The sequence below is a fragment of the Fukomys damarensis genome, unplaced genomic scaffold (genome assembly GCF_012274545.1).
Source record: "Fukomys damarensis isolate Sample0158 unplaced genomic scaffold, DMR_v1.0_HiC HiC_scaffold_27, whole genome shotgun sequence".
Classification (NCBI taxonomy): domain Eukaryota; kingdom Metazoa; phylum Chordata; class Mammalia; order Rodentia; family Bathyergidae; genus Fukomys; species Fukomys damarensis.
Genome location: NW_022900939.1, coordinates 1,272,901 through 1,296,795, shown reverse-complemented (window position 1 = coordinate 1,296,795; position 23,895 = coordinate 1,272,901). Strand labels below are relative to the sequence as shown.

The 23,895-nt window shown below is 39.3% G+C and overlaps 1 protein-coding gene across 4 annotated transcripts in view; it reads left to right on the top strand.

Annotated features, from left to right (window-relative positions):
- Positions 1–69: 69 nt before the first annotated feature.
- LOC104868318 (putative uncharacterized protein encoded by LINC00301) overlaps positions 70–23,895 on the top strand; it is a 27,996-nt gene continuing 4,170 nt past the window's right edge. For 2 of the 4 annotated variants that reach the window (XM_010633057.2, XM_010633055.3), the window contains exons 1-4: positions 6,141–6,346; positions 6,958–7,054; positions 16,307–16,363; positions 20,110–20,229. In XM_010633057.2, coding sequence (XP_010631359.1) covers positions 6,998–7,054; positions 16,307–16,363; positions 20,110–20,229 — 234 coding nt within the window. In that variant the 5' untranslated portion in view covers positions 6,141–6,346; positions 6,958–6,997. Of the gene's footprint in view, positions 138–6,140; positions 6,347–6,957; positions 7,055–8,180; positions 8,325–16,306; positions 16,364–20,109; positions 20,230–23,895 lie in introns of those variants that run through there. The other 2 variants (XR_782012.2, XM_010633056.3) reach the window with 2 other exon arrangements.

The following is a 23,895-nucleotide window of genomic DNA, read 5'->3' as shown; positions in this document are numbered from 1 at the left end:
CCACTTATATTAATATTCTGGTCTTCTGAGTCCCGCTAGAGTCACCCATCAAGCTTTGTTTACAGCATGCTAAGACTTCTGTGTCTCACTCCCAGGCTTCTCAAACTCATGCAGTTCCAAAGGCTTCTAAACCTCAGGTAAATGCTCAGGTATCATCACACCAATGATCCTACTTCTCTGGTACCAATCCTCCATATTAACTTTTCCATCACTGGGACAAAATATCCAACACTCACAACTTGAGGAAAGATTTTATTTAGCTCATGATTTGGGGCTTTAGTCCATGGTCAGCTCTCCCCAAGGCAGTAAAGACTTGGTGGAAGGGCTTGGTGGAGGAAAATTGCTCACCTCATGGCAGCCAATATGCAAAGGGAGGTAAACACTCCAAAGATGTACCCTCAGTGTTATGATTTGGATCTAGAGTGTCTCCCAAAAGTCTCATGTGTTCAGAGGTGGGGCTTTTAGAGGATGATTGGACTGAGGGAGTGATTCTCCCTTCTCTCTGCTCCCTGGCTATTATAATGTGGGCAGGTCTCCTCCATGACAGGCCCTTCACCATGCCATTTTTTGGAGACTGCCAACTGTGGACCAAAACTGTGAACAAAAATAAACCTCTTAAATTGTTCACATTGGGTGTCATGTCTCAGTGCTAAGGAAAGTGACTAAAACATTCAGTGACACACTTCTTCCAACCACAACCACCTTCTAACAGAACATTTAGCTCTGAATTAATCAATGGATTAACTGACAAGTATGGGACTGACGAGTATAGCACCGCATGAGCAAATAACTTTCCCAAATCCCCACCTCTGAACACATGAGACTTTGGGGGGACACTAGATGTAGACTATAGCAGTTACAAAGTTCTTAATTTCAATGAAGCCAGATTTACCTACTTTTTCTTCTATCACTTGTGGTTTTAGTGACATGTCTAATTTCCCAATTCAAGGTCATTAACATTTGTACCTGTGTTTTATTCTAGATATTTCATTGTTTTAACTTATCCATTTAAGTATTTCCTAATTTTAGTTAACTTTTTATAGGAGTAGAAGGAAAGTGTTAAAATTAATTATTTTGCATGTTAATATCCAGTTGTCCAGGACAGCTCCCCTTTCTCTACCCTCATTAGTATTTCCTACTTTGGGGGGGGGGGTTGTTGTTGTTCTTACTTTTGGGTTTTTTGATGACAGAAACCATTATTAAAAAGGCAGGAGGACATCTCATTGAGTTTATTCTCCATTTCCCTGATGATTAGTAAAACTGAACATTTTTCATTGCCAGCCATTTTTATGTCTTCTCAAGAGAAGAGTCTATTTAGATTTTGAGTCCATATTTAATTGAATTATTTGGAACATTGTTTGGTATTCAGGTTTTTTGGTTCCTTACATATGCTAAATATTAATCCCTTGTCAAATGTTTGAAAATCTCCCATTCTGTAGGTTTTTCCTTAACTCTGCTGATTTCTTTTTCTTTGCTGAAGCTTCTTGCTTTGATATACCATTTATCTGTTTATTTTTGCTGCCTGTGCCTCTGTGGTCCTATCTAAAAAATCAGCACCTATATCAGTGCTTGAAACGATTCTCTTATTTTTTCTTGTGATAATTTCATAGTTTCAGGTTTGAAATTTAGGCTTTTGATGCGCTTTTAGTTGAATTTTGTGTACACTAAGATGAAGGGATCCATTTTCATTCTTCTGTATATGCATATCCACTTTTGCCAGCACTTTATTGAAAAGACTGTCCTTCTTTTCTACTATATATTCTAAACTCTTTATCAAACATAAGTTAGCTTTATTAATGTGGACTAATGTCTGCCTTTTATATTCTCTTCCATTGGGCTATGTCTATTTGTATGTTAGAACCATACTCTTTGAGATACTATAGCTTTGTACTGTGTTTTGTAGTCAGATATGATGCATCCAGCTTCTTTTGTTTGTTTTGTCTTCTTATGTTTTGTTTTGTTTCCCTCGGGATTGCTTTGGCAGTACTTAGTCTTTTGTGGTTCCGTGTGAATTTTAGGATTTTTTTTTTCTATTTCTGCAAAGAATGCTATTAGTAGTTTGATGGGAATTGCATGGAATCTGTAAATAATTTGGGGTAGTATGATTATTTTAACAATCTTCCAATCCATGAACACAGGATATCTTTCCTTTTGTGTATACTGTCCACAATTTCTTTCAACACTATTTCATAATTTTCTTTGTAAAGATTTTTCATTTCCTTTGTTAAATTTATTGCTAAATATTTTATTTATTGTTGGTAATGTGAATAATATTACTTTCTTAATTTCTTTTTCAACAAGTTCATTACTGCTGTATAAAATGCTACTGCTTTTCCTATCTTGAGAATTTTTAACATATTGAGTGTTTTTATCAATGAATGTGTGATATCTTTCTATTAGATTAGACCTATAATTTCTCTCAAAAGTGCTTTGTATGTTTAAATGTAAATGTCATGAACTTCTTAAATGTACTCAGAGTTTATATTTTGATGCTATTGTAAATAGACTTGCTTTCTTAATTTCATTTTTTTCATTTCTGACATATAGAAATGCAACTGATTTTATATATTGATCTTGTATTCTACCATCTTGCTGAACTATTAGTTCTCATACATGGATTCTTAAGAATTTTGCATATATACTATCATGCCACTTGTGATTTTGCTTCTTCCATGACCAATCTTGTTACCTTTTATTTCTTTTCATTACCTAATTTCCTGGGCTCAAAACCCATCATGATGTTAGAGAGAAGGGTGAGTGTCTTCTTTGCTGCTTTTCTTTTTTCCTTTTTTTGGTATCAGGGATCAAACTCGGGATCTTGTACTTGCAAGGCAGGTGTGGCACCACTGAGCTAAATCCCCAGACCCTTCTTTGTTTTTCTTATACAAAGTATTTTTGTAATAAGTAAAATTACTCAAGGAAACTTATTTTTCAGGAAAAAAAACACCAAACAATAAATTCAGAGGCACTGATAGAATTAAGAAAATGATCAATATACTCCCTAAAGACATGAATCTAAGTGAAGATCATCAGTGGATTCAATTAAAAGAAAATGTGTAATGAATCAAGACAAAACCTAGATATCTGTTCACTGTTAATGATTTCAGAACAGAGACAACTTGCTGGGGATTTAGCTCAGCGGTTTGGTGGCCTGCCTTGCAAGCGCAAGGACCTGAGTTCAATCCTTGGTACCAAAAAAAAAAAAAAAAAAAAAACCAGAGACAACTAGTCAGCATATTCATCCCAGTGCAATTCAATAAAAAGTAGACAGCTCCAACTATGGAATATTGTGCCCAAAAATATGACTCTAAATCTACTTCAGCTTTTGTATATAACTACTACTTTAGAAAAAATAATGGAGATAGAGACACAGGTCAAATGACACCAGACAAAGGCAATTTGATTAAGTCCATGTGGGAAATTATAAAGGAAAAATAAAAAGGAATTATAAAGGAAAAATAGACTAAGTTTTTTCAGTTTTTCAGGTTTTTTGTTTTTGTTTTTGTTTTTTTCCTTTGGTTTTTTGAGACAGGCTGGTCTCAAACTCACAGTGATCCTCCTGCCTCAGCCTCCCGAGTGCTGGGATTACAGGCGTGCGCCACCACACCCGGCAGTTTTCCTTTTTTTTAATTGTGTAATTTTATTAATACATTTTGCAGTACATGATTACTTTTATCATGGAAGTTTGTACAACTACATAACACATCTTAATTCTTTTTTGTTCTCTTCCACTCCCAACCCATCTCCGCCCTCTAACTCTTGATTTCCTTCCCATTTGTAAAAGCTCTATTTTCATTTTTTCTTTGTCTCTCTTTTTTCAATACTTTTTCTCTTTCTTCTGTCTCCCCTCCATCTCTTGATCCCCTTCCCATTGGAAAAATATCTCTCTACTTCCTGTCCTTTATTTTCTATCCTTTATTTTGCTCTTTATTTATATTTTAGGGCTCTTGTATAAGAGAAGCCACGTGATATTTAAACTTGAGTGGCTAGTTTATTTTACTTAACATTATGATATTGAGATACATCTATTTACTACCAAATAACTCAAGTTTATCCTTCTTTATGATAGTGTGGTACTTCCTTGCGTATAAATATATTTCCTTTAGGCATTCATCTGTTGAGGGACATATAGGCTATTTCCAAGACTTAGCTATTACAAATTGTGCCATATATAGGGTTAAGGAAATCCACTGGCAGATCAAAAAGACCTGAGAGAGAGCAATCAAATGCAATAAGCAGATCATGAGGTTCAAACAAACCAACTATAAGACAGGTTTGAGGCAACCAGGAAATTTGAATATAAATCAGGTATTAGATAAAATTAAGGAGCTACTTTGAATTTTATTAGATATAATAATAATAGCATTGTTCAAAAAAACTTTTATTAGGGCACATACAGCATTGTCCCCTGGAATGCATGCTTCCTGGTCTGTGTGAGATTATGGAATTTATCATATTTTTCTGCATGTTTGACATTTTCCATGCTAAAAAGTGAAATCAAGCTTTCTCCACCATCGCTCCTCACTCATCGGTGAAGTCAATTGTATTAGTCACCATTGCTCGACTCAATACCTGACACCTGCAGTGTGGGTGCATCTGGCCTGTGGTTTCAGAAGATTCAGTCTGTGGTTGGCCGGAACATCCTGGTGGGAAGGCATGGTGAGGCAAAGCAGCTCAGTTCCTGGCAGCTGGGAAGCAGATCCAGGGAGACGTGCTGGAGAGGAAGCGGGCTGGACCATAGTACCCAAAGCCACACCTCCATAATCCACCCAGACGTGCTCAGAAGTGTATTTTACTAATCCCCTGCATGATCCTGCTCAACTGCCATGCCAGTATGCTGCTTAGGCTTCTCTGGGGAAGCAGAATGAACACACACAAGCAGAAAAGGGAATGCGCTAGTCTGCTTCTGGGATCAGAAATTGGGTAGTCTTCAGTGGCTGTCTGCACACTGAACAAGCAGGGTACCCTATAGCTAGCTAGCTGTTCTGTCCACAAAGCTGGAGGCCTCAGAAGAACAGGGACCAAGGATGCAGGCCCAGCAAGAGTCTGAAGGCTGAAGCTCTCTGGAGAGAAAGGCTGAGGAACCTGGACTCTTGCATCCACCCCTGATGGAGCCACAGAAGACAAACCTGCTCAAGCAGAATCAAGCTTGCAAGCCTTTTTGCACAGTCTGAGTTGAGTCTCCCCCTCAGTGTGCTGACCTGCATGCCCGTCATCTCTAGAAACACCCCACAGAAAAATCCGGAAGTGGATTTCCACTAATTTCCTGGGTACTCTATCCCGTCTGCGTGGAAAATCAAGGTTAACCATCAAAGGCAGAGTCGCTCCTGAGGCCCCGGATCTGCCTGCTCGCCTCCTCCTCCCTCCCTGCACGGCCTGCTCCTCCCTCTACACCCTCACAACCGTCCCTGCCAGGCATCTTCTCCTCCCGGGTACTCGCGAGTTCTCGGTTCACCTTCTCTAGGCTCTCGAGCACGTCTGCTTTGCCATGAGGGGTTTCCTCACGGACGTTGTTTAAATTTCACATCCCCATCCACCCTACCTCCTTTCTGTATTTTTCCCCTTAGCTCTCATTATTAACTCTGCATAGTTTTCTGGTGGGCCTGGTGTATTGCTGATTTCACACTCCTTGACACAAGTCCCCAAGGAGCTCCAGGTCTTTCACCAGTTCTTGTCACTGCTGTGTGCCCGGCGTTAAGGACTAGGCCTGGCACATCCGAAAACCTGCTGAACTGATTAATAGCAAAACACCAGACATAAAATTTGAGTTCGGGAAACGCTAGCTATTCCCGTCTATGACTCCTAATTACCTGATGCAGATACTTGCTAGCTTAGCCCAGAGCAAACGACTCATCTGTCAGGCTCAGCGGTCAGGCTGGTCCTGAAGGCCTTGTGCGCCCGGCTGCATCCACGGATGTGTGGGCGACAGCTCGGTCTGCACGCTTGGGGGTCCCGGAGTGCGCGGCCACCCCTCTGCCAAGGAAGCTGAGGACCAGGGAAGTGAGGCGGGGGCCTGGGCCCAGTTTGGCAGAAGGGCCTGGGGACTTACTGCCCTGCCATCTTCCTGGGGAGCGCGCGGGTTCCTCGCTCCGCGACAGGCGTGGCGTTGGAGGCGCGAGCGGATGGAGGGGCGTGGGGGACAGAGCGCTGGGCACCGACCGAACTCTGGGCCTGCGGGACGCGGAAGTGGAGACCCGCGGCCGGTGCTGCTGTGCGGACCGCCCTGCTCCCAGCCTGGCGATCTCCTCCTGGCACCTTCTATTTACCACTGCCCGTTACCGCTTATCCCAGACTGTGTGTTCAACAGCTAACCCGCTTTAAACGCGCGGCCTCCACTCGGGTAAAAGTAAGTTGGGAAGTTCGCAGGAAGAGGACACAGGGACTGGTGACGTGAGGACCCCGGGCCACGGAGCAAGTCCGCGCAGTAAGGACGCTCGGCCTCCCTCCCGCCACAGTCCCGCGCTCCTGGCGGCCGCTCACTCCTGCGCGCCTCGGCCTTTGCAGTGCAGGCTTCAGAGACAGAGGCCCGTTCTCTGGATGACCGGAGTGAGGGGTGTCCGAACAGTGACCTCGGGGCCCCCCCTCTGGACCTGGGGCTGGGCTGTGGCATTGCTGGGCAGCCTCACCTTCCCCGGGATTCCCAGAGCTCACCCATATCCTTTGTGTTTGGGGTTTTTTTGTTGTTGTTGTCGTTTTGGTTTGGTTTGGTTTTGCTTAAACCAGCTGTGTCAAATATGTCTGCACCTAAGAATCCTAAGGACTCAGTGTCATTTAAAATTGGTAAACATGAATAAAATCTAACAGAATTGCCAAGAGATTCGCTATGTCCAAAAGAATATTTCAATGGATTGATTTTAAATGTTTCGTTGAGGGAAATGTTTCACTGTGAAAAATCAGTAACTTTGAAATGCTTGATCTAACAAAATCATTATGTCTGTTTTTGTTGTTGTTTTCTAGAACTGCTTTCAGTCATTCTCCCTAACGGCCATGTCATAATATGAATAATATGCCATCGACTCACTTTACAGTGAAAGAAGAAACCATAGTGGTCGGGGTAAGGACTAAGTTTCACTGGAGTGGGCCAATGACTTGATATGGCAAGTTCCTAACACTTAAAGTCGCAGATGTTGATTGACTCTTCTATCTCAGCTACCAATGAAAGAGAATTCATAAACTGAGTCCTAGCAGCCCTGCGTCACCCCCTTGATTTCCCCTGGTTTTTGCATATCAATGAAGAGTTTGAAAGTAAATCTGAGCTTGGGGTGAAAATGAGATGATAAGATTGTGGGTTCTTGTGAAAAGAGGTCCAGATCGCAGGACTTTGGCCACCGATCATCTCACGGCCACGTGCTCTTGACACTGCTATGGTTTTCTCAGGCCGGGGGAGATTCCGAATCCTTACTCCTAGTTCTTCATCCCAACCCAACATGTAGCATGTCACATCTTTCTGTATCATAATTTAGTGAAGCAACAAGACAGATCAAAAACCAGGGCTGTAAAATAAAGTGTAGTCTGGGAAAGTGCCTGTGACAGATGGGGCCATCATCATAGGATTCAGTATTGCAGAAAGTGAAAATGTCATCAAAAGAAAACCACTGCTTAGGAATTTAGCTCAGTGGCACCGTGCCTGCCTCACGAGTGCAAGGTCCTGAGTTCAATCCCAGGTACCAAAGAAAAAAGAAAAAGAAAACCACTGCCATTAACTTGTGGAGATGGACGGGAGAATATGTCAGAGAACAGAGCTAGACTTGAGGTTTATGTATGCAAGACCAAGCAGACAAGATGAAGCAGAAGCAGCAGGGACACCAGATCACAGCTCTTCTTTCTAAGTCGCAGGCCTCCAGCTGTGTGCTGATCTGGCCCCAAAACAAGCCACGAGGGACAACGCCATGTATCTGGAAGCAGACACACCTCTACAAATTGCTAATTACTCTAGCAAATATTCCATGTATATGCTACATGTAAAAATTCAAAGCCCTTTCATTGTTCTATCTTCTTCTATCACCTGGACTCTTTCCCAGTTATAGTAATGTCTAAGGCCGAACAAGAGTAGTAGCAGAGATCACTGTGATTCCAAAACATAAAAGCTAAACTCCCCTATGACCTTCCCAGTGTTTAAGTTGTAGCTGTCCTGAAATACAATGCCCTGTGTAACTGATCCTGCCGTTCTTTTCTTACAGGCTGCTCAAATAATGGTCGGTGTGATGCACTGTACTCTAGGATACCTCTGGTTGTATTTATACATTCAACAATTTTATGCATTTTCATTAGTCTACCAGCCTATAGTCTTGCTATCGTGATACCCATTTTTGGCCTCCATATTTGTGAGTAAATTATCTTGCCAATGACCATGCATTAATGTAGTCAGCATGTTTAGTGTCTGCTTCTCCATCAGAGAATTCATTCTCGTAACTTTGAAGTATTTTAAATTGTTAAATTAATTTATAAGCTTCTGGGTACAAAAAGTCTTCAGTTGAGTGAATGTCAGGGTACAAAGAATGGTTAGAATCCCAAAAAGATTAGAGACAAGGGCGTGCTCAGCTTACTTAGAAAATCATGTTTCCCAGTATATTGGCCAGCTGAGGACCAGGACTTACTTACTGGGACCAGAAGAGGACCTTTTAAAAATAATTCAGCAAAATTAACAGAGATCAGGATGCTGTTGGCCTGGGAGAAATTCGGAAACTTCAACAGGGATTTCTAATGGATTTCTCTTGTGTCTTGCAGTAAATGTAAAATATTCCACCTCCTTCCATTCTCTTTTTTTTATAAACTGAATCTTTATTGGTACATTTTAGGTACACGGTACAGTTACACTCATCACTGGGATCTTGTACCTTTACATGACAGGTCTTGGTTCTTATTTTTCCCCACTCCCCTGCCCTCCCTTCACCCCCTCTACCCTCCCCTATTTACAAAGGCTTTGTTTCCATTTTATTCCTTTTCTTATTTTTTCTCTTCCCCTTTTACCTTTCCCCCACCCCTCCCATTTGCCCAATACCTTTACACCTCTTCTTCCTATTACAAAATATCAAGTATACATTTTGACACTTTCAGTTTATCACACCAGAGAAATTATATGTCATTTACACAGTGTGTCCAACTAATTTCACTTAAGAGAATGTCCTCAATGTGCATCCACTTAGCTATAAATGTCTCTACTTTTCTTTATGGCTGAGTAGTACTCCATTTTATTTAAAAAATCTTCTTTATCCAGTCTCCAGTTGATGGGCAATTGGGCTGTTTCCAAGTTTTAGCTATTACAAACTGTGCCACTATAAACATGGCTGAGCATATATCACTGTGGCATGATTCTTTTAATTATTTTGGGAAGATACCCAGCAGAAGAATAGCTGGGTCAAATGGGACTTCTAATCCTAGTTGTTTGAGGAATCTCCACATTGATTTCCACAGTGGTTGCACCAGTCTGCACTCCCACCAACAATGAAAAAGGATTCCTTTCTCCCCACACCCCCACCAGCATTTGTTGTTGGTTGATTTCTTGATAGCAGCCATTCTTTCTGGGGTGAGGTAGAATCTCAGTATTGTTTTCATCTGCATCTATTGAATGACCAGAGATGTGGAACATTTTTTCATATATTTATTTGCTGCTTTTACTTCTTTGTCTGAGAAATATCTGTTCATTTCAGATGACCATTTTTTAGTTGGATCTTTATATTTGGGGGGCCTGTTTTTTTTTTTTTTTTTAGTTCTTTATATATTCTAGATGGTAGACCTTTGTCTGAGGAACAAGTAGTAAAACTTTTTTTCCTCACATTGTATGTAGGTTGTTTCTTAGCTCTGTTGGTGGTTTCTCTTGCAATGCAGAAGCTTTTTAAAAAGATGAGATCCCAGTTGTTGATTCATTGTGCTAGCTCTTGTCCTACTGAAGATTTGTTCATAAAGTCTTTTCCTATGCCAATGTCTTCAAGAGTTCTACCTAGCTTATCTTCCAGCAAGTTTAGTCTTTCTGTTTTAATATTTAGATCTTTAATCCACTTCAATTTAAGTTTAGCACATGGTAAAAGATAGGAGTTTAGTTTTAAGCTTTGGCAAGTTAAAATCTAGTTTTCCAACACCATTTATTAAAGAGGCTATCTTTCCTCCAGGGAGGATAGTTGGCCCCTTTGTCAAAAATGAGGTAGCTGAGTATGTCTGAAATTGTTTCTGCATCTTCTACTCTATTTCACTGATCCTTGGGTCTGTTTCTTTGCCAGAACCATGCTGTTTTTAACACAGTGGCTTTGTAGTATACTTTCAAGTAAGGATTGTGATACCCCCTGCCATGTCTCTATTGCCGAGAATGGCTTTTGGTATTGTAGGTCTCTTCTGGTTCCAAATGAATTTTTGGATTGTTTTCTCTAGTTCTGTGAAATATGCTGTTGGGATTTCAATCAGAATTGCATTGAATCTGTATAGCAGTTTTGGAAGCATAGCCATTTTCACTACATTGGTTCTTCCTACCCAGGAACAATGGATATCTTTCCATTCTCTCTCTCTCTCTCTCTCTCTCTCTCTCTCTCTCTCTCTCTGGTACTGGAGATTGAACTTGATTCCTTGCACTTGCAAGGCAGGTGGCAAAACCACTGAGCCAAATCCCCTTTCCATTTTCTTGTATCCTCTTTGATCTATTTTTTCAGCGTGTTGTAGTTCTCAATGTAGAAGTCTTTTTCTTCCTTTGTTAGACTGATTCCTAGATATTTCATTTTTTGGATGCTATTGTAAAAGAGATTGCTCCCCTAATGAGTCTGTTATTTTTGTATAAGAAGGCTATTGATTTTTCAATGTTTACCTTGTATCCAGCTATTCTACTGAATCTGTCAATCAAGTCTAGATGTTTTTTGGGTTTTCTATGTAGAGTATCATATCATCAGCAAATAATGAAAGCTTAACTTCTTCCTTTCCTATCTTTATCCCTTTTATTTCTTTCTCTTGTCTAATTGCTGTACCTAATGTTTCTAAAACTATATTGAACAGGAGTGGTGATAGTGGACATCCTTGTCTTGTTCCTGATTTTAGCATTAAGGTTTTCAGTTTTTGACCATTTAGTATGATATTGGCTGTTGGTTTTTCATAGATAGCCTTTGTCAAGGTGAGATAAAGACCATCTATTCCAGTTTTCTGCAGGGTTTTCATCATGAATGGGTGTTGAATTTTGTCAAATGCTTTTTCTGTATCTGTAGAGATGATCTTATGATTTTTGTCTTTGACTCTGTTAATATAGTGTATTACATTTATTGATTTACATATGTTGAACCATCCTTACATTCCTGGGATAAATCCAACTTGGTCTGGCTGTATGATCTTTTTGATGACCCTCCGTATTCTGTTTGCCAGTATATTACTGAGGATTTTTGCAACTATCTTCATTAGGGAGATTGGACTGTAGTTCTCTTTTTTGGTTAGGTCTTTCCTTGGTTTGGGAAGGAAACTAACACTTGCTTCCAGGAATTAATTTGGAAGTATTGCTTCCTATCTTCTTCATTCAACTTTGGTAATTCATATGTATCTAAACATCTGTCCATTTCTTCTGTGTTTTCCATTTTATTAGAGTACAGGTTCTCAAAGTAGGCACTGATAATCCTCTGGATTTCTGCTGGATCTGTTGTGACTTTGCCTTTTTTATTCCTAATTGCATGGATTTGAGCCTTTTCTTTCATTTTTTTGATAAAGTTGGCTAAAGGTTTATCAATTTTATTTATTCTTTCAAAAAACTAACTCTTCAATTCATTGATTTTTTTTTGTATCATTCTCTTAGTCTCCATTGCATTGATTTCTGCTCTGATCTTTATAATTTCCTCTCTTGTACAAGCTTTGGGTTTGTCTTGCTCTTCTTTTTCTAGAAGCTTAAGATTCAGCATTAGGCTGTTTATTTGAGCTCGCTCTGTTTTCCTAGTGTGGGCATTCACTACTATAAATTTCCCTCGTAGAACTGCTTTCACTGAGTCACATAGATTCCTGTATGTTGTATTGGCATTATAATTTATTTGTAAAAACTGTCTAATTTCCTCTTTAATTTCCTCTGTGATCCACTGGTTGTTCAGGAGAGTGTTACTCAATTTCCATGTGTTTATGACCTTATTGAGATTTCTCTTGCTATTGACCTCGAGTTTAATTGTGCTATGGTCTGATAATATACATGGGGTAACTTCAATTCCTTTGCATTTATTTAAAAATGTCCTATGAGCTAGTATGTAGTCTATTTTGGAGAATGACCTGTGTGAAGATGAAAAGAATGTATATTCTGATTTTGTGAGGTGGAACACTTGGTAGATGTCTATTAAGTCTGTTTGTTCAAAAACTTGGTTCAGTTCTAGTATTTTGTCATTGATATTTTTGTCTAGATGACATGTCTATTTGTGACAGTGGGGTAATTAGGGCCCCCACTACAATTGTATTAGTGCTTATTTGGTTTTTCACATCCCTTAATGTTTGTTTTGTATAATTGGGGGCATTACATATATATATATATATATATACAATATATATATATATATATATATATATATATTGTATATGTATACGGTATATATACATATATGTGTAATGCCCCCAATTACCATCTCTTTCTGTTGGACTGTTCCCTTACAAGGATGTAGTGAGCTTCTTTGTCTCTCTTAATTAGTTTTTATTTAAAATTTACTTTGACTGCAAATAAGATAGCTACCCCTGCTTTTTTCCAGGTTCCTGTTGCATGGAGAACTGTTTTCCATTCTTTTACTCTCAGTCTATGAATTTCTTTGTGGATTAAGTGGGTTTCTTGTACACAGCATATTGTTAAATTGTGCTTCTTAATCCATTCTGCCAGTCAATTTCTTTTGATTGGTGAATTGAAGCCATTAACATTGATGGTTATAACTGATATGTATTGACTTATCATCATCATGTTGACTCTTTTTAATTTTTTCCCTCTCTCCTTTAATTTCTTGCCTTGCCTGCTGTATTTGCTCTGTAGGGCATCATGGAGTTTTGATCTTCATTGACTTTTTCTATGATATTATTTAGAATTGTTTGGAGTACTGGTTTGGTATTCATGAAGTCTCTCAGGTGCTCTTTGTCATGGAAGTATCTTATTTCCTTATCAATTTTGAAAGATAGTTTTGCAGTATACATCAGACTAGGTTGGAGGTTGTTTTCTAAATTTAGAGCTTGAAATACCTCACTCCAGGCTCTCCTGGACTTGAGGCTTTGTGTTTAAAAGTCTGTTGTGTTTGTGTTTAAAAGTGATTCTGATGGGCTTTCCTTTGCATGTGATTTGTTTCTTTCCTCTAACTGCTTGCAGTATTTTGTTCTTCTGTTGGGTTTCCAACAGGATCTTTATTATATGTCTAGGTGTAGATTTTTTATCATGACTAGTTGGAGTCCTATATGCCTCACTTATCCATATATCAAATTATTTTGCTCTGCTTGGGAAGTTTTCTGTCATTAATTCTGTGAACAGTTTTTTTTTTTTGTCATTTGTACTTTCTCATGCTTTTTCATGGACTCCTATCAGTCTTATATTATTCTTTATATTATCTAGTAGCTGTTGCACTGATTTCTCATGTTCCCTTACTAATTTTAAGAGATTCTTCTTTTCATGGTTACTGATCTCCATTCCGTCTTCTATATCTGATACCCTGTCTTCAGATTGGCTCAGCCTGTTATGCAAACTTTCTGTAGAGTTTTTACTCTCCTGGATATCTGTTTGAATCTTTTTCATGGATTCCATTTCTTTCCTATGTTGGATATTCATGGTGTCCATTTCTTTCCTACGCTGGGCATGCATAGCTTCTATCATGGTCCTGAGCTCATGTATTTTTATCTGTTTCTGTTCTAGAGTCTCTAATCATGTCATTCATTCTGCTCACCATCTCGGTGAGTTATCTGTAGTTATCTGTGAAATTACTTCTTTTTTTGAATTTTTCTAGACCTTCATTCATCTGTTTTGTTACTTCCTGTGCTATCAGTTCAGGGTGTCCAGGTGGTTGATTATCAGACTTTTCCACCTCATTTCCCCCAGAATTTGCCTTTGGTAAGTTGAAAGTCTGTGTTTGTGCTTGAGCCTTGTTTGAATGTCTTCCCATTTCTATTTTTGTTGTTGGTACTATCCTTCATTTGAAACCTGGGTCAATACTTCGATTTTCCTGTTATAGCTGGTCTTTAGATTTTTGAGTCTCCAATGACTCTGAGGTGATCTCTTTTTCACTAAACCAGGAAGGACAGCTGATTAGATCAATCACAACATCTTAGCCCATGATAACATCAGCAACACAAAAGCATCAAGCACAGCTTAGAAAATGACAATTCGTGGTAGTTATTAATCTATCACCTTTAACTGTGTGAATTAAATCAAAATCAAGGCTAGAGCTCAGAATAATAGCCTTTATGACCCGGCCCCCTGTGCTTCTGTGGTGTGAACCCAGGTACCAGCACAGCCAGAAGGCTAGAGGTTGGGGGTGCTGCAGCCTAGCTCCACCTCTTATCAGTCAGCTGCCGAGGTCAGAGCTGGAGTGAAAGCTCCAGGCACTTCACCCTCTTACCAGTCTGCTGACTAGGTCAAGGGCCTCCTTCCATTCTCTTGCCTACTTCTTAGTAGTAGCTATCTATCTCACAAAATTATATTAATTCATTCACTGAGCAAACATTTACTGAACACCTAAGGATCTGGCTCTGTTCTAAGTGCTTCAGTTACTATAGCCGTGAATAGAACAGGACTAAAACATGCAACCTACCAAGAATGATTCATGAAGAAACAGAAAACCTGAATGCAATAACAGAAATTAGGATATTGAATCAATAATCCAAAAAATCCCAACATGGAAAAGATGAGGATCTGATGGTTTCACTGGTTAATTCTACCAAACATATAAAGAATTCATGTCAATTTTTAATTCCCCCTTAAATAAAAAAGAAAAGTGTATATTTCTAAACTCATTTTGTGTGACAGCACTATCCTGATATCAAACCCAGAAAAGAACAATCCAAGAAAAGAAAATTACTTCAAGAAAATAACATTACAATATCCTTGGTGCACATAGATATAAAAATGCTAGCAAACCAATTTGTACAGTATATTAAAAGGATCATATGCCATGATAAAGTAGGATTCATACCAAGAATTCAAGGATGATTCAACACACAAATCTGTGTGATACATCATGTTAACATGAAGAAGGATAAAAACTGTATAATAATCTCAGTAAATGCAAAAAAACTTCAAAATTCAACACTTTCATAATTAAAGCTCAATAAACTATATATAGAAAGAATATTCCTCAATACAATAAAGGTTATATATCACAAGCCCACTGCTAGCATCATACCAACAGTAAAAAGCTCAAAACTTTTCCTCTAAGATCAAGAAAAAGACAAACAGACCCAGCCTCATCACTTTCTTTCAACATAGTATTAAAGAACCTAGCCAGAGTAATTAAGCAAGAAAAATAAATTGCAGGCATCTAAATCAGAAAGAAGAAAATTTGTCTCTGTTTGCAGATGACATGATCTTACGTATAAAAAGCCTAACAAGTCCACCAAAAAATTGCTCAAATTGTTAGAATTCAATAAATAAATTCAGTAAATTTTCAGGATATCAGTCATATTTCTATACACTAACATTGAACTATCCAAAAGTAAAATCAAGAAAACAATCCCATTTATAATAGCATCAAACACTAAACCAAGGAACTGAAAGTTAAAGGAAAAAAGTTAAAGACACAAATCAATGGGAAGACCTCCAATGTTAGCAGTTTGGAAGGATTAATATTATAAAAATATCCATACTGCCCAAAGTGATCTATAGATCTAATGCTAGCACTATCAATATTCCAATGACATTGTTCATAGAAATAGAAAAAACTTCTAAAATTTGTATGGAACCCCAAAAGACCCTGAGTAAAAAATACAATCTTAAGTTAAAAGAACAAAGCTAGGAGCACCAGACTAACTGATCTCAAAATTTAGGGGTATGCCACAAAATTCTAGGGTTCACATTAATCCAGCAACCATTTTCCTGCCTCTATTATAAAGAACCACTGCATTTATTATTAGGTAAATTTTTTCCAGTGGATACCTCAGATGTGCAATGGGAATGCTGGCATTTCAGTCAAAATTATCTCAAACTCAAACACATTTTCATAGGTGTCAAGAATGTTATTGAAGGGCTGGGGATTTAGCTCAGTGGTTCCACCACCTGCCTCCCAAGCACAAGGACCTGAGTTTGATCCCTGATACCCAAGAAAAAGAATGTTATTGAAGTTTTGACAGTAATCTGTTGAGTGACCATGAAAAGGCTGCTTATTTACACATGCCTCTTTATTCTCAGTTCATCACATCAGGAGCTTTAGCAGTAAGAGTGCAGAAGAAGCCTTCCCCTGCACTGGTAAGTAAGAATGATTAAAACCATGCCAGAGAAAGAAATTTAATTTCTCAAAGAATATCAAAAGGAGATATTGCTGCCTCTTAAAAGAAATCTCACCGAAATACAGAGGTGTGAAATTTTTCTTTATAAGATTTTTAAATGGTTATACTTGAACAGAATGTTTTAATAATTTTATAAAGCACCAAAATAATACAGAAAGCATGAAACAGACCAGCAAAACAGAAATAGAAATATAAATAAGAAATGGCATTCAGGTTAATATATCAATTGTGATAGAAACATCTCACACATTCACTTATTGAAACAGAAAGAAAAGTTATCAGAATGATAATGTTACATTTTATTGAATGGCTTCTATATGCTAAGTGCCTTATTAAACTTTTTTCACATTATCGCTCAGCAAACTTTATTAGGTAGGTAATTTATACCTATTTTATCTATAAGGAAGCTGAGAGTCCACTAGTATAAGCAAATATCCCTAGATCTAGAATTATATCTACTTTGGAAGTGATAGAGCTGACCTCTGAACGAAGAAAACGCACCTCCAGAATTCAAACACTGAGCCATTGCTCAGGGAATGTGGCAGGAAAGACAACTGTGTAGATGAAGGAGGTTGAGGTGGGAAGAATAAAGGGGAGGAGCAGGGAGGCAGTCACGAGACAGGGTCCGAGGGCTCCAGAAACCAGCAGCTCAAAGTCAAACCGCCCATCCTATTCACTGAGGTGTTTCTCACATCGCTCCTTTATCTCCCTCCTTTTCTTCTCACACTCAGCATTCCACTCTGGGGCTGCCTTCGCTCTGGCTGAGAAATTCCTCCGAGCATTTGTTTTAGCGCGAATATGCTGGCAACAAATTATCTCAGCTTTTGTTAATTTGAAAACAACCTGATATTATCTTCATTCTGAAAGATTCTTAGCTATACACAGAATACCAAGTTGGTGATTATTTTATTTTACTTTAGCCCTTTCAAAATGTTATTCCAGGCCGGGGATTTAGCTCAGTGGTGCCGCCATCTGCCTCATAAGTGCAAGGACCTGAGTTCGATCCCTGTATGAAAAATAAAAATAAATTAAAAAATAAAAAATAAAAATGTCATTCCACTGTGTTCTGACTTCCAGCCTTGACATTATAGGCTTCTGTTCTTGTTCTGCTCATTTTAGCATGTTATGACTTTTTTTCTTTTTATTATTTTCCCTTTACCTTTAGTTTTCAACAGACTTGCTGTCATATTGCTAGGTGTGATTTGCTCTATACTTATCTTACTGGAAACTTGCCAAGTAGATGTATCTGTACGGATTAAAGATCTGGGTTGGTATTTTCATCAATTTTGGAAAATTGTCAGCTATAGTCTCTTCAAATATTATTTCTGCAAGACTGTCTTTCTCTTTCTCCTTTCTTCCAAGACTAAAATCATATGTTTCTTATGTATTTTCATTGTGTCCCACATTTCCCACATTTTTTTCTTTTTCTTTTATTTCTCTCTCTTTACTTCAATTTTAACATTTCCTCTGGAACACAAATGCTGTTTGCTGCTGAGTTAAACTCAGGTAAACTGTGCTGTGAAATTCAGTCGCTGAGTTCTCCATATCAATGATTATATTTTTTAATTCTACAGTCTCCATTTGATTCTACTTTTAGATTCTAAGTTGTCTATGAAATTCTGTGTTCATCTATCTGCTCCAATGTTTTCTGTTTTTCCTTGAGCACATTAGTAATTGTTATTTTTAATTCTTATTAGTTTGAAGTCCATGAACTAGATCCCCTATGAAACTAGTTTTATTTTTCCTAGCATTTTTAATATGCCCCTGGCCTGTCTTTCAATGTGTCTAGTAGTTTTTGAGTGAGTGCCAAAGTGTTGTAAAAGGAGAGAGGAAAAAGGATTGAAGGGGGTGGTGAAGGAAAAAAAAAAGAATTAAGATATATCATGTAGAGCTACAAATTTCCTCTGACATGTGAACCTTTTGTATGGCAAAAGTAAACCAATAAAATTAATTTTAAGAGTAATAAATAAAAATACTGTGTAATCTCACTTGTGAGTGGAACCTCGTAAAAGTCAGATTCACCAAAACAGAAAGTAGATTGGCGATTCTGGGGTCGGAGGGGAGGATATGGGGAGGTAGAGGGCAGAGAGCACAAGCCTGCAGTCAGGAAGCATAAATCAAGAAATCCAAGATGCAGATTTGTACTGTATACCGAAAGTTTGCTAAGAGTGTATTTGAAGGGCTCTTACCACAAAATAGATGATTATGTCAGGTGATGGAGATGTTTATTTTATTTTATTATAGCAATTATTACAGCTTGTATAAGGATATCAGAATATATCATGTAATTTAAATATATAGAATAAAAAATAAAAGCAATATGCTCAAACTCATCAATACTCAGGGAAACGAATATCAAAACCACAGTGAAATACTGTCATACTCTCACCAGAACTGTTCATTCGTGGACAAGAATGTGAAGCAATTATCACTGGATGTTTAAATTTCCTCAACCAGCTCAGAAATGTATTCAGTGGTGTCTTCCAGAGTTGAACAAGTGCACAACCTATGACACATGATTCTACCACACATACGCCTAAGAGGAAGGCTGGCATATATCTTGTGAGAGGAAACCTTAGTTTATAGCCTCCTTTTTCATAATGGCCCAAACTACACATGACCCAATTCATTGTCTGTAAATTTCAGTATATTCTCAGAGTAGGGAATAATGCAGCAATGAAAAATGAGCAAAACTCCTCCTGCATGTAACTACAGTGATGAATTCCACACAGACGTGATTTTGAGCAAAAGCAACAAGGCACATAACACACACACTGTGTGATTCCATTTCCATGAAAGGGAAACCACACGAAGGCTTTGGAAGTCAGCGAGTAGATTCACTTGTGGAGAAAGACACAAGTAACTTTGGGGTGCAGGGGGTGCTCTCTTGACATACGCGGTGACTGCGCGAATATTTGCACTTTGAGATGATTCTCCAAGCTGTACACTCGTAATCTGTGCACTCCCTAGTAAGCACATTACACGTCGGTGTTTCTTTAATCACTTCTATGTAATCTATTATAACATATAAGTGGGCAAACACTGAAACATCTCAACAGATTCGGAAAGTGAATTGAATAAAATTCATACATATAGGTGATTTTAAAAACTACTGGCAATAGCCTTTTGCTGATAAATAATTATTTACCAGAAACTTGACAGTTCAAACTTGGAAGTGTTCATATTACAATGAGCCAGTAAGAGAGGGGTAAACTTTCACTGCTGCTAATCAACACAGGGATTTGACACCCTGGTTAATGTGACAGGGCAAGGAAATGTTATACATTTTGGAAAGGAAGGACCGAAACTTTAAAATGATATCCACAGCTTTTGTGGGGCCACACAGCAATCTACCTCTGTAGAGAAGAGTGGATTTATCCTCTATATCAATATTCATTATACTCTACTCACAGCAATTGGCACCTGGTTTTCTTCCCCACTAAGTGGCAGCACTTTTGTATTTGCCTCAACACAGGGCATCTAAGGATTTTGTGGTCATGAGAGGATGAAATGCGTGCAGGTGACCCCAGAAAGCTAATGAGTCCTCCTCGGAGGTTGGGAACCCTTAGAGGAACATTTGTTTCTGAAAAAAATCTGAAATTACAACAAATCGTTGTTAACATGCTGGTCACCAGTGCACAGTAACAGCTTCATACCAATGTGTTTGCTCTGAAATGAGGCAGTGACATTTTGTATCCTTTCCAGCTAACGTGTACCATAAGGATGAATGTCAACAGCTTAATCCTTGCAACACTCGGTCTGTTTCTAGTTGTACTGGAAGTCACATTATTTTTAGCACAGGGTGAAAGAGTTGAATGGCCACACGTGAGTACAAAGCTTTACAATACTTCTTTTCACAAATGCCAATATTTTAAACTTGTTTATAAATAAGTGGAGATTGTTTCGCTGTTAGACAAATGTGGGCATGACATGAATATGAATTAATTCATACTTGGCATGACCACAAATACTAATGCAGACAGCCAAATAGATCCCCAGACCTGTGGCTTCAAAAACCCTCAAGATGTCAAATTAAGAGTATGTCATAACACAAAAGAGCTTAGACCTAGATTATTGAGACAAGTGAAGGCTGCTGGTAAAACACACACACACACACACACACACACACGCACACACACACACACACACACACACAGAGCCAAATACAGCTAGCTCTTCAAATAAATACAGATCAAAGCTGCCGCCCACTCAGTGTGCTAGCTACAGTCTAGAGGTCAACATTACCCAAGCCCAGGAACAGTGCCTGGAATGTAACAGATGTCCAATAAGTGTTTGTTGAATGAATAAATGAATAGATTGTGTTACTTAACTATCCCTTCGATACTATTCCCACATTTGCCCATAAAATACCCCTGAGGATCAGAAACTGTGAAAGCTCTGTACACAACAAAGAGGAACCTGCAGCCTCGAATGTGCCAGAAACTCACCTTTTCTTGACAAGTGGCTAATCGTCTCATTTTAAGTGAACCATGTCTACCAGGTGTGGAAGTTGAAATAGAAGACAGATGAGCTTGTCAATCCTGGTGTCTCCAGTTTCTTAACTCATTGAAGCTCCTACATTCCAGAGAAGGGCGCCAGGCTGGCAAGATTTCACAGACCTGGTGAAATTAGGACAACAAAAGGAAGTCAAATTTTTTTCAACAAATGTAAATGATGACAGAATGTGTCTTAATTACTTTCTCATTGCCAAGACACAATACCCAGTGCCCACAATTTAAAGGAGGAAAGGTTTACTTTGGCTCATACTTTGCAGAGGTTTCAGTGTATAGTTGGCTGGCTTAAAGTTAGGGAGGCATGGCTGTGGCAGAGGAGAAACCACTCATGGCAGGGCAGCAGGAAGCAGAGATCAAGGACGGAGGAGGGAGAGACTTCCAGGCCAGGCCCCCTGGGCCCCACCTCCTCCACCAGGCTCCCCTCCCAGCACGACATTTAGCTATGGACCCATCAGGGGACGGATCCACCCTGAGCAGTATCTAATCCCCATGATCCTGTCAACTCCCCAAAGCCCACCAATGAGCGAATGAGGCTTTGGGGGAACATCCAGATGTTAACCACAACAGGACAGTTGGGCAGATGTTTGCACCCAGGATTTTTGCTGTCATAAGCATCACTGGGTTCATGTCAGGAATACACTTAGTGTTTTATGGTCCCATCTACACTAGGCCTAGTGGAGAAGGAAGGCTGGAGGGATTTCTACCTATGTGAAGGTTCTGTATTTGGAGGTTTTAAAAGTAAATAAGAACACTTTAAATATTTATTGAGCAACTAGCTAATAGGTCTCTGAGATATCACTCATATGTGCACAAACACAAAAGATAGTGAACAAAGGCTTAAAAGAAATCACAGTGCATTCAAAGCTCACCCAGCCACACTCCCTGAAATCTCATTTCTTGCACACTGTGATGGAGGTTTATTGAAAAACTGAATAACAAGGATGCTCGGCAGTATGACATGCGCATCCCTAAGCAGGATAACGACATAATAGGAACGGAAGCTTCCAAGGAGCACGTGTAGTGTGGAAAAGCCTTTAATATGAGTCTTCTAATTTTAATACCTAAAAATGTATTTCATGGCCAACATTGAAAAGTGCCACCCTGGAACTCCGTTAGTATTGTATCTGTGCACAGTGCCCTGATTTATTCCCAAATGTCAGGAGTCTGAGGCTTAGGAAATACAAGGGGTGCTCAAACGATAGTGAGTGTTTAAATCTCTTCTAATTTTATTACAATAACAGACATAGGGCTATGGATCTCCCCCAAAGTGCCGTCTTTACTTTGAACACACGTGTCCCATTACCCCACCTGTTTCTGCAGCAGCTCTGCGAGTCCCCTTAGGAAGCGCTGCGCGATCAAAAGCATGGTGAGCGCTGCCGCCGCCGAGCACCATCCCACAGAGAGCAGCCTGGGGAAAACTTGACGCTGCGTCCTCACCCACCTTACTCTCCGGGTCTGGCACTGTGACTTCTGGCTCATCCCTAAAATCAAAATGACCGTGAAAGGCTGTTTTGAATCAATTCAGGGCACTGAGGCACCCCGAACAGTGTAGGTAAAGAAACTCACAAAAGAGGACTTCAAGAAGGCAAGAATGAGGGACCAGCGTGTTCAAAGCAGGGGGAGCATTTGGAGGGGGCTTCATGGCAACGTCCTTTTCTGTAATGACTTTTTAAATTTTAACTATTCACCCATGTCTCTGTCACACGGCACGTGTTTTGTGGCCAACACAGCAACCTCCGAGGCCAAAAGCAGCCACAGTCCTTTCCTGTGGCACAGTGATTTGGAAATTGCAGGGCCAGGGCTTCTTTCCCTCCCTGGAGTCTCACATTATCCCGAAGACCAAAAATGTGGAGGAGCAGCATGAGGGAGCTGAGGACACTGCCTACGTCAGCGTCTCCTAAGCAGACCGTCCTTCCTCAGAGAGCCGGTCACCAGTCTTCCTCCATACCCCGTGTCCTAGCCTGAGACGCGAAGGCATCTGCACTGGTGTGAGGGAGTTAGAATTAAATTAGCGGATAGTGAGTTTCAGGTTCTTTAATACATCTTGCAAAGCAAGGTTTTGGAGTAGATTTGAGCATTTACTCACTCTCTAAGTCAGAATCTCAATATTTTGTACCACAAGTCATGCTTTAAAATACTTGAACTAAGCCAGGCGTGGTGGTGCATGCCTGTAATCCCAGCACTCGGGAGGCTGAGGCAGGAGAATCGCTATGAGTTCGAGACCAACCTGAGCTACATAGTGAGTTCCAGGTCAGTCTCGACTACAAAAAAACAAAAATAAATAAATAAATAAAAAACTTGAATTAGACTATTTTGGTGAAAAGTATGTCCCCAAACCAATCTTACAGAAATAACACTCTCCAAAAATAATCTGGATTTAAGGAGGATCATCACTTTCTCATTATTTCACCAGGAAAACTGGTGGTAAGATTAATCAAAAGTAATAGAAAATGACACAGAAAATCCATAAAATTATTAAATAAAAACAATGAAATTGAGGGACATTTACCCAAATTAATTCCTTGTTTTTAAATCACGGATATCAAATATTCTTACTGGCAATCATCATTCAATTTAACTGTGGTGTCCAGTGGTAATCAGAGAACGCCATTAGCGTGCAGGAGGACCTTGTCCGAGCAATGTCTACCTGGGGTCTCCAATTATCAGAACGTCGTGAGGGCCCAGGCAAGACTGAACACAACCTTTTCGATGAGCCCTGTCACTCAGTTCTTAACAACCTACCTGTCAGAGACAAATCCCTGCTCACCGTAACCCTCAGTCATGTTCGAATGAAAGATTCTCGTGAGGATCATTGCTGACAATGACCTCATGCAGAGGATGCAGACAGGTCATAAATTAAAGAATGCTTGGGCCAGGGATGTAGCTCAGTGGTTTTGTTGCCTGCCTTGCAAGCACAAGGGCCCAAGTTCGATCTCCGGTACAAAAAAAAAAAAAAAAAAAAAAAAAAAAAACATAT